Genomic DNA, 11,175 nt, shown 5'->3' on the forward strand with positions numbered 1-11,175 from the left:
CCGCGCAGAGCACGAGGGGGCTGCCACCGGCAGCGCCTCACGTCCGCTGAGGGGCCGCAAAAAGGCGGGAAGGGCGCGGCGCGGCCCTGAGGGGAGCGGCGCGCGTCCCGCGGGGGCGCGCCTAGTGCAGGTCCCAGACGCCGCCGAGCAGCGGGGTCAGGCGCGGGTCCTTGGTTCTGCGCGTCACCAGCACCTCCGCGTGCGTGTGGTTGAGGGTGCGCAGTTCGGTGAGGCGCCCGATGAGGCGGGCGAAGTGCTGCGGGTCCTCGGGATGATGGATCTTGGAGTACTTGTAGAGGAGGCCCAGGAGCGGCTCCTGCAGCTCCTCGACGTGCCGCTTGTTCCTCAGGAGCGGGCGGTCTGTAGGGGCGCGGCGAGAGAGCAGTGAGCGGGAGCGGTGCGGTTCCGCAACCGGGGGCTCGGGGGGTGAGGGCGGGCAGCGCCGGGGGCGAGCCAAAGCTCGCATTACCTGAGAAGAACACCGTCGTTGCGACGAGCAGGGCGTATTCGGTCTCGGTCACTTTCAGTTCACCCATGCTTCTGTAGAAGTAAAACAGCGCGGTAATAAACTCCTCGGTTATACCTGATAAATGAAATAACCAGAATGTTATTTCCATGCAGAAACAGGCACTGCTATTACGAATCATCTTTGTCCTAATCTAAGGCTCCAGGCTGTTCTGTTGTGTGAAATCGTTGGCAAACGTGGTGAAAACAATGTTGATTTCTAAAGTAGCAACAGAAGTTGTATTGCAGTTGTGTTGTGCAGCTTTTGATATATACAGCTCAAGGCTTTATCTTAGGATGTAAGCAAATGAACCTCTGCCTTCCACCAGGATGTAGTGCCGGTGCGTGTAGCAGCAGCTTGAGGGAATGGAGAGCAAGAGGAGAAGAGAATGAGCAGTGCCCACACCAACTGTTGCTCCATGTGATTGAGAACAGGGCCAGCAAAGTCAGACTCCCAGGTATTTTGATTCTGAGACCTTCATTACCTGTGGTAGTAGTGGAAGTTGGACTCTCTTCATTGTGAGACATTTCCATGGAGTAAATGTTGTTTCTATCAACGTTTTGAATGTGACAGTATGTTGCATGATCAGAAAGCCTTACGTGACCTGGAACAAGACAGGTGACAGCTCCCAGATGAGTTTAATGTGACTTTACGTATATTTCTGCATCGGCTTTTCAAATATATACACAAAAATGTGTGAACTTGTCCCGGATCCATACAGTCAGAAAAAAATTGTTCTTTTTAGGATCCAGCACTAAGTTCATTGGTTGAGTTACTGTTGTTCAAAGTCTTTTGACACAGCATCTAATATATCATTAATACAGCTAATATTATACATCCACCCCACAACTTGTGCTAGCACTCAAAAATGTTGCTTTTTATTTGTAACTAATGGGAGGAAAACAGAGATTCAATTGATTTTATTTTACTTTACTGATCCATGGGGATAAAAAGCCAATAGAAGGTATATAAACATAACTGGCACTATTGTTAAGTACCAGTATAGTTGAATAGGAAATTATTTCAGTCAGTTAAAATGAATGGAAGTTGTTTCAAATTGGCAGCACGTCCTCCTGGTGTTAGTACAAAACTTGTTAGTCAAACTTACTTTCACTTGTTGATGGTTGGCATTCACTGATTCTTTGGTTGTATATTTGGGCTGAACGCAAAAACATTGCCTCAACTGTTGACCCTTTTAGCAGCGCAATCTGATCTTCGCTAGGTAAACTTTCAAATCCTGCAGAGAAAGATACATGTTAAGAATCAAAGAAGCCTGTGGCTGTCTTTAAGCAAAATTTCTTCTTAATAGCTGGTTAGATATAAGGAAGAAGTTCTTCATGTGTTCTTGCACCTAATACCTTTTAAATTAGCAACATCATTTAGTGATTGTGGATATTTATTCTCCTTATTTATTAATATCTGATCTTTTTTAAACTTATGTTCATCTTTTGACAAGCTTATTGTCTGCACTTAGAATTCAAGAGTAAAGGATCTTTATTGATTCTTTTCTTTGTCCTGATCAAAGCAGGATATGTAACATAGGAAGAGAGTTCATCTGTTCTTTCAGATCTGTTCCACAGTAGTGCTAAATTACATCAAATATCTGCTTTAGACATGCTGATTGGCATTTCTCAGTAAGTCTTCCCAGCCAAATGTTTGTCAGCTTCACACTGAAATTTAATTGCATGTTCCCTTGTACTTTATTAAAGGAAAATATGAATAGGAGCTGGTTAGTCCCTTCTGTGCTGTGATTTCCTTTGAAGGAACATCTGTTTTTTTCTTTGATTACGATAAATTGCAAACTGAACTGGATTTCAGAATGTGTTGAAATAGTAATTCACTCAGGATGGTAGTTTGAAGTGCATGTACTTTCAGAAAATGTCTCTACTCCATGTCAGAAAAAGAAAAATCTAATCCTAGCAAGCTTTTGAAGGGAATCCTTCTAACGTGTCCTCGTGACAAGTAAATGGTAACCCTGATCATTAGATTTGGAAGAAAAACTGGTCAGTGGAATGAGAGTTTTCTTAAAGCCCATGGTATTCTCAGATTCATGCCATTAGTATAGTTCCTGTCTCTTGGGAAGAAAGAGTCAAACTGTTCTGCAACATTTCCCAAAGGAAGAAACTTGCCTGGAAGTCTTTTTGTGAAATCCACTAACACTTGTACATGGATGACTGCTGTCTCGGAGAGATGGAGAAAACTTTCCTCAGGACTTGCAGTTTCCTGTAGCTGCATGAAAGAGCATTTAGACATCTGATATAACCAGGGAGCAGTGCTTAGGATAACAACTTAGCAACACAGGTTCATTGTTCTGTGTACATACAAACTTCTTTGCTTCCTCCAGGGGAATTGTGTATTTTTGGTGTGCTGCTACGATGTGGTCCAGAAGCTGATGCTCCCTTGGAGTAAGTTCCATCCTCTCTGAGATCTGTTAAAAAAAAGTATAAACCAATGAGGTGATAATGACTTGAGGCAAAAATAAATGATAAAAAGAGATCTTTTAAATAGAAAAATATCCCACTTTTCCAGATCTTGTTGTAGATGATACATGTTTACTATTCAGCCCCTCATCTTCCAGCTTTATATTGTAAAGAAAACTGCTCTTCTGTTTGAAATTCTTTCTGAGCCGCTTTGACTTGCACTGTACTTCAGTCAGCAAACCTGTGAGGCATGGAAGTGTGTGTCAATATGTGTATTTTCAAATAATTACAATTTGAAATAATCACTTATTAATAGAGCTAACACAAGTCTTTCATCACAGGAGCAGTCACCTATAAGGAACTATGCTTGCTAGAGAATATGGCAACGTGTTATGATGAGTTAGTGTTTAGTATCCTCCAAAGGCCTGAGTGTTTGCAGGCTTCTTGATTGTGGCTCTGTGATAAAACATAAGAATTTTTCATGAAGACTGTAATAATAACTTTTTCCAAGCACAAAAGCACATCTGATAGGCTTCCTACTGCCCTGTCAAGGTTCAGGCTATTTAGGCGTCTCTGGTTAGTGCTTTCTTGTAATGTCTTTCAATAGCCTCTTAAATTCAGGGGATACTTCCCAAGCAGTGGTACAAATAAAGATGCTACAGGTGCCACAGACTCCAGAGTTCAATCTTCCTGCAGCTAAATGAGGTTTAGAACAACACCATTTAGCTTTGATGAGGAAAAGGGATTTGCTTTGGAAAAGGTTTTATGGAGTTGATGAGTAAAGGAGCCAGCTTGGAAGGAGCACTTACATTCTGCTAGCATTCCCACAGCTTTACACTTCTTCAGGCGACATTCCTGACACTTCCTTCGCATGTACATGTCCATTTCACAGTGACCACCGTTCTTGCATCGATACACTGCATTTTTGGTTATGCTTCGTCGAAAGAAGCCTGCAGACAAGTATCAGGTTACGACTGAATGAATTTATCTCTAAGGAGCTTTATCTCATAATGATTTAAAGAAGCAAATGTCTTTTGGGGTCTTGTTTGTTTATTTTACAATGGAAACATTACCTTGATTTGAAATTTGCTTTTTTAGCAACACAGTTATGTCTTGTACTTTCTGGTGAATATTAATTGCTGTGTTCCTTACCTGGTCAAGACAGCCCCCACATAGCAAGTTAAAATCAGTAGCAAGTAATTATTACTTGGGTTTATCTCATTTTAAACATAAGTAAAGTTAGTAACACTGAAATAAATCCACAATAAGTGGGCATCAGAAAATCGGCGCCTGCTTAAACTGACACTATTCTAGGGAACAATCAAGGCAATAATGAAATGCTCATATTAAACAGACACTGTGAAAGCATTTTTTCAAAAAATGGTATAAAATGGGAATCTGGAGTAAGCATCTTAGATAAAAGGTTTCTTTGGTAAATTAAAATCCTCTAGAAACACCAGCTTAAAAACCAATGAAAATCTGTTTGCTTAAATCACAGATGTGGAACACTATTGAGCACTGTGGGCCCAGGGTCCTGCCTAAGATACAGATCAGCCTGCTTTCTTACCTTTGCAGCCTTCACAGGTAAGTGCATTGTAGTGATAGCCTGAGGCCTTGTCACCACACACCACACACAGCTCCTCCAGTCCCTTCAGGCTCAAAGAAGAGTGGTTTAATCTTGGCCGTTTTAATGCTTGGTATCCACCATCATCCATATGGGGTGCTATGAAAGGGGGTTTGCTTAATTCACAGCTGCTGATGACACATTGCCCATCACTGTACTGAGAGTCCAGGCCGTATGTGCTGTACTGGGAGTGGGAAGGTTGGGACTGTAATACTGGAGGAGGAATTTGAGCTGTTGAGTATTGGCAATAAGGAGCAGTCTGAAAATCAGTGTCTTGCAGCTGATAGTTGATGTGCTCTGGCAGAACATCTAGATACAGAAGAAATCGGAAATGAAAAAAACCTGAACAATATCTCTACATCAGCTACTTAAAAGTCTTAAAATGTTTTATAGATTAAAAATTTAATAAAAAATAATAGAGGAACACATTTTCAGAAGAGGAGTCTGATAACTTCTTTTTAAATGTGCTACCTGTAACGTTTTTAACTAGAATCTTAGATGTAGTAGAAATGGCTTGGTAACAGTTTGGGCCATGTCATGTGGGTGCCAGTGGATTCTTACTAGGACATAATTGCCACTTGTCAACTGATGGTATTACACTTAATGGGTGTTTTTCTTAGTTGTCCACATTACAGAATATTTCCCATAAGCAAGTGAAGTGTTTGTTACGGATATGTATTTCATGCATAATTCTGGAAGTGTTGCACAAGAGTCTGAGCAGGATGGTCCAGAAATTAGAGGGGTAAAAATTACTATGACAGGAGACTTAAAGTTGAAATTCAGTTGAGTGAAAAGCAGAGGCTTGCTTTATTTAGCATTTTTCCACTTATAATCCCTTACAATTAAGTTTTATCTTGGCAAAATATAGGTACAGAATTATGAAGAGTGCTTCTTCCTGCCTTTATGTTGTTAATTTTATCCAATCTTCCCTAAATGCATACAGCTATACTGAAGAAAGCTTGTGCAACATGCATCATATTTCATTCTTCCTTTGGAATTGTAAATCTCTGTAGACACAAATTGGAAGTTTATTGTGGGTTTATTTGGGGTTGGTTTTGGTTTTGGTTTTAAGCAGTTTGGAGGTTTTTTTTAATGGGCTTTGGGTTCTATTTTTCCTCTTCCATAATCAAATTAGTTATTGCAATTATATAAGATATAGAATAACCATTATCTATTTATAATGTGTCTGGAATACTGCAATAAACCTGCTATCTTCTTCATGCAAGTCAAAGGGAGACAGCAGCAGTAATGTTTACGTGGAATGATCAGTCATCATGATTGTGTTGTGTACCAAATCTGTCTGAGCACATGCTAATACTTCTCATTTTCAGTGTGAGCTTGGTAGACAAATGTGTAGCTTCTAAGAGCTTGTAAAGACAAACTAAAATGAAGAAAATAATAGGAATTCCCACAGATGTTCATTTTCTATACTGCTTTTTCATAATATGGAAGTTTTGCTTTTACTCACCATAATACTGGATGGGCTCAGGCAGACAATACCCATCCGGTACAGTGACAAATGTATTTGCCATATTCTGCTCCCAACTGCACTGTTTCTTTCAATTTGCTATGTCATAGACTTTAAGAAGGAAACCTAGAGAAATGGAAAAGTAAGAGCAATAATCATGTGAGAAAGAACTGCTGGATAGGGTTAGCTACAGAGCTAAACCTGGAAAACTCCAGAATATGGAACATTTTCAGATCATAAGAAAATCTGTGAAGTCACATAATACTTTCAAAGAGGTTGCAAAATGTTTCCTTTTCCTAACAGTACAGATTCAGGATAGAGAACATTCCTAAATGTGCAAGTTATAGTTAGAACTGTTTTGCTCTGAATTTTACACAAAACCATGTGGGAGAATCAGACTGATCATTGGCAAATTTTCTAGTTCAGGAAGAGATTAAAAGGAGCTTTGCTGGATAGAGAAAACTTGCTTCCAGAATGAGTTTGGGCATTTGCACTGATGTCGATGTAGTATTCTGTTTCCTCACAAACATGGGCTTTTAGTGAATTTGCTTCATTCACTTCTTCCTCAAATCTGAAGTAAATAGAAGAAAACAGCCTGGAAAGGTGAGAATAGGATATCTTCTTCCCCACTTAAATACTCTTTTATGCAGTAAAAGTCAGGTTTGCCTCATTTAAGCACTGCCTGATTTACATTTAAGAGCCTGTGTTCCTTAAAAAGTACAAAGCATTCTGTGATGACCAAAACACATCAGTTTCCTATAGGACGTATTGCCCTCTAGAGAACTTTTCTCTGCGCCTTGGTTAGTGAAGGAGCCTGGGCTCTGGTTGGATGCTTTGACTTTCACCGTAAGGAAGTGTACTTCTTGAAAGACACACACCCCTTCCCCCCAAACTGGACTAATCTCTGGAACTGAACACTTTCTGTTTGTGTTGTTAGCAGAAGGTGAAAAGATGCAGTGAGGCTGGAATGCTGGGGGTTTTTTTGTTATCTCTGTTAGTAAATATTTGTTTGAGAAAGAAGTGACTCACTGAATCATGAGGTTGTTATCAGTTAGATCAGTTTGGCCTGGGCAAAGTCTACATTTTTCCCCAAAAATGTGTATTTGCTTAAGAAATGTGCTGCTGGATTCCAGTAGCTCTTTAAATAAAGATAATAGAAGAACAGAAGCTAATATAAAATGACACCATCCCAGTCTGAAAAGTATTATATTGGAAGTATGAAGTAGATATGGCCAAACACAAGGTGGTGGGTTGATAAAATATTCTAAATCTTGGAAGCAGACTTTGATTAGGCAAAGTTCCCTCAACTTCAATATTGTATTAGGAACAGATTTAAGGATTTAGCCCTTCTTACTGATTTTTTCTGGCTAACGGAAGTTATCAGTTGCAACCACAGAATTTACAGCTTAGAACAAGACTCTGTAAATTAAAACTCTTAAATTAAGAGAACATTATAGCAGTATTAATAGTAAATCCCATGGTTATTTGAAGAATGCTATACTGTCCTGAAACAAGACTAATGGTCATGCTTGCATATGAGTCTCACTGTTTCATTTTCTGACACTCTAGAATTCACTGTTAACAAGTTTGTTTTGCTGATATAAAATTGCATTGGGCTTTTTAAAACAAAAAATATAAAGATCAGATTAAGATGCGTAAAGTAGGAACTTAATTTTCTAGGACAGGATAAGTTTTGGTTATTTCTAAGATCGACTGTCGTAGTCACGTGTTGCAACCTTTGCCTCGTCCGTGTATGAGTCTGTTAGCAGTAGGGAAACCTCCTCCAAACTCGAGAAGTTGCTGAAAGAACAGAAGCTCAGTAGCTGTCCCTAATCTCTGTCACCTCATGGGAGTGAACAGTGATCTAAAGGACACTTCTTCAGCCCACACATATGTTCAGTAATCCTTTGCCATGTAGGCAAGTAAATTCTGTACACACACAGAGCTCAGCTCCACAATGGGGGCTGTGGAATCCTGCACAGAATGTAGTACGTGCCTGATTGTAATTTTCAAAACATAATCACTTGGACAAAGTTGAAGTGAGGTTGGCGGAGAGCTCTGGGGGCTTGGGGCAGTTACAGTCATGCTGTTTCCAAACCAAAATATTTTGTGCTCATTTTTCTCTTTTCTGTTGACTCAAAATACAGCTATATGTTTTGTGCAAGTGTGCTTTAAAAAGGAAGTAAAAAGAAAGAAATACATTTGGGGGTTGGAACTAGATGATCTTAAGGTCCTTTGCAATCCTTATGATTCTGTAATTGAAGAGACTGTTCATAAAGGTCTTTAGCTTAAAAAGTGGAACTGAAACCAAAAGATTTTTTTAGTAACTTGTTTCATAAAATTACAAGTAGTAACAGAGGATTAAAGTCTTTAGTCTTCAGCCAGACATACTGACCTGACAGAAAATGTCATCTGCATAAAAGCTGCTTTTCCTTCTTTTCAGTTACTTCTGAGGTGCTATTTCAGCTCAGTATTTTCATGTGTGAAATCCTGATGGGGGGTGTGTCATACCAGTTTGGTTTCAATTTTAAAAGTCTCTGTAAGTGTGTAAGTGGAGTTACGGGTTTTTTCCTATTTACCCAGAAGATGTGTCCTAGGCTGTAGGTTGCTTAAACGCGTCTGAAAATGTTGCACTTTTCCAGGCTTAGTTTTGACAACGATCAGTCTTCAGAACTACTAATGTTCAATATAAACTGGAGTGGATGTTGATTCAATGGGTTGATTACCTGTCTAATACAGAAATTCACCAACATTCAGTTCTTAGTCCTGCCTGAATGACTTCTCAATTTATCAAAGATGGAAGCCAGTAAAGAAAACCAAACAAAACCCAATAATTGATAAAAGTAACGTAGACTCACAAAGCAGACACTTAACAGAACGTACACGTTCAGACTGGAACATACAGTCCATGTATCTATTGTTATTTATGGTGAAAGATGTTTTTACCATTTCTATTGCTCTAAAATACCATATTATAAAGTAACATATCGTTAACTTATATTATCAAATTTGTTAAAATGCAAAATCTACTTGTAGAAGAGGCTGTGTGGCGTCTTTAAGAGGTATGTATTGACAGTACTTCAACTGTTACAGTAAATATTTTGACAGTTGAGTCATAGGGAAATTCCTTGTTTACTGGGAATTTTAGGAACTCAAGCTGAAGGTCTCCAACATTTATTTAACACACCTTGTGGCACGTTACTGATCGTGCAGTGGAGCCAGATAGTATGTTTCAGGCTCGGTGTTAATTGCTGGACTCTTTTTGCTTCTGGAAAGCATAACTTAGTTTTCTCATTTGTGAAATTTAAACCAAAACCTGAAACAACTGATAACTGAGCACAGCCGGTGTTGATATCCTTACTGCCAGATGAGCTATTTGGTTTAACTCAAGGATTTCAGTAATCACTGATTACTGTCACTAAAGAATTCTTTCGCAGCCTAAGTTGTAGGATCACTTGATCCATCCTATCTACAGCTCACATGCATTATTAAAGTTATATCTGTTTCTCCCAGTTTTAAAGTTCCAAGAAGCTCCACAAAGCTGCTGTTTGAAGAAATCCCACTTTTGTTCTCATTAAATACATCCTTTCCTTGTCATATAATCACCATAATAGGAATTGACTTACTTCATCAACGGACTGTGTTGGAATTATCTTGAGATCATCCTTTGGAATTGCTATCCCATGAGTGATTATTTCAAAGGTATCATCTTTATACATTGTAAAATAAGGGGTTAGAGGTTGTTTGGAACTTAAGAGTTTTCCAGGTACTTTGGGGAAGGGAAACAGATAATGGAATTTAAAAGTCATTTTACTTCACTCTGGATGTCAAATGAAGAAATGCCTTTTGTAGGCAGTTTGCAGTAGGATGCCAAATTTAAAAGCCTCTTCTACTTTCATTTAGTCAGATGTTTAAAGGGGGAAAAAAGGAAGGAAAAAGAAGAAAAATGCCCAATGCTTGAAATATTTTCACATGGCAAACTGATTTATGGCCAGAGCAACAATTTATAATCCCAGAGCAGTCAGGGAAGTACATGAAATACTCACGGTAGTTGCAGAATTTCTGGCTCCCAGAGCTGAGTCCGCTGAGCTGCAGCGCTGCTCCGAGTCTGAGTCCAGCTGGAGCAGTCAGGGCCTTTTCCGTATTTATCAGTTTCTGAGCATACACGAGGCTCCAGACACTGCGCAGAGCAATGCTGCACTCGGAGACACAAACTTCCCACACAGCCTTTCCTGGGGTCGAAGCAAGGGCAGCTGCAAGTCCACATAAATCAAATAATAACTGGGTCATCAGGGACAGAGGCCATGGGACCCTCACGTCACTGCTTCCCAGAGTTCTCCGTGTCCACTTACTAAATATTCTGCTTTCTTGGTAGAATTTTAAATTCTCCCATTTTCCTTGTTTAACATTGCCATGTCTGTGTGTAAATGAATAGTGTCCATTTCCTGGGCAGAGAAATGCTACAGCAGTATTATTTGGAACTGATTTTGGAAACACTGATGAAGCCAGTATCTCCAAACACAAACCATTCACCTGGTTCTCCCTTTTCTAATTCTGAGACACCTGAGCTGATGCAGTGATCACAAGGCTCATGTGCTCCCATAACAGACCACAACTGTTTGCAACTTCTGTTGCTGCTACTTCTGCAAAAATTTCATTCTTAAACCCCAAACTATTTCTGTTCTTAATAATTTCTAATACATAAATCATAATAATTTGAGGTTTTCCTCATTTCCTAGATAAAGTATGTGATCTTTGGTAGGGCATTTTCTTGTTAGGTATCATGTCATTATGCTTGCTCCCCAACATGATGCACGGCAGGTTAGATGCAAACGTACTACTTCCAGAAGGGTATCACTTTTCTTATGTGGAAGAGCAATTCTTGATTTACATTAGGAAAACCTGGGTGTGTTGCAGACTTCATGGAATTAGGTGTCAAAGGGAAAAACTCAGTCTATGTTGGCTATCTTACTGCAAAGTCACATAGAATAGTCTTTAGGGACAATAGGTTTTCCTGGCATAGCAAGCTAACATTACCCTTCAGAGTTACATTTGTATTTCATAGGCTCCAGAGAAGAGCATGCTACTGATTTCCACACAGTCTGTCACCATTTAGGAATATCTTAGTCTTTGGAGGTGAATGGTTGAGTCTGACTTT

At 39.5% G+C, this 11,175-nt stretch overlaps 1 protein-coding gene across 2 annotated transcripts; it reads right to left on the reverse strand.

Annotated features, from left to right (window-relative positions):
* Positions 1-13: 13 nt before the first annotated feature.
* LOC136023843 (bile acid receptor-like) lies at positions 14-10,244 on the reverse strand. 2 transcript variants are annotated; one of them, XM_065698764.1, is made up of 12 exons: positions 10,064-10,244; positions 8,413-8,747; positions 6,018-6,143; positions 4,493-4,858; positions 3,735-3,875; positions 3,027-3,166; positions 2,829-2,933; positions 2,635-2,734; positions 1,614-1,742; positions 990-1,109; positions 470-583; positions 14-360 (listed from the first exon to the last, which is right to left on the reverse strand). In XM_065698764.1, exons 3-12 carry the CDS (start codon positions 6,079-6,081, stop codon positions 122-124), a joined length of 1,518 nt encoding a protein of 505 aa, XP_065554836.1. In that variant the 5' UTR covers positions 6,082-6,143; positions 8,413-8,747; positions 10,064-10,244; the 3' UTR covers positions 14-121. The 2 variants fall into 2 exon arrangements, with proteins under 2 accessions (XP_065554836.1, XP_065554835.1); XM_065698763.1 differs by lacking the exon at positions 8,413-8,747.
* Between the last annotated feature and the right edge of the window lie 931 nt (positions 10,245-11,175).

This window comes from Lathamus discolor, chromosome 19 (assembly GCF_037157495.1).
Source record: "Lathamus discolor isolate bLatDis1 chromosome 19, bLatDis1.hap1, whole genome shotgun sequence".
In the NCBI taxonomy this organism is placed as follows: domain Eukaryota; kingdom Metazoa; phylum Chordata; class Aves; order Psittaciformes; family Psittacidae; genus Lathamus; species Lathamus discolor.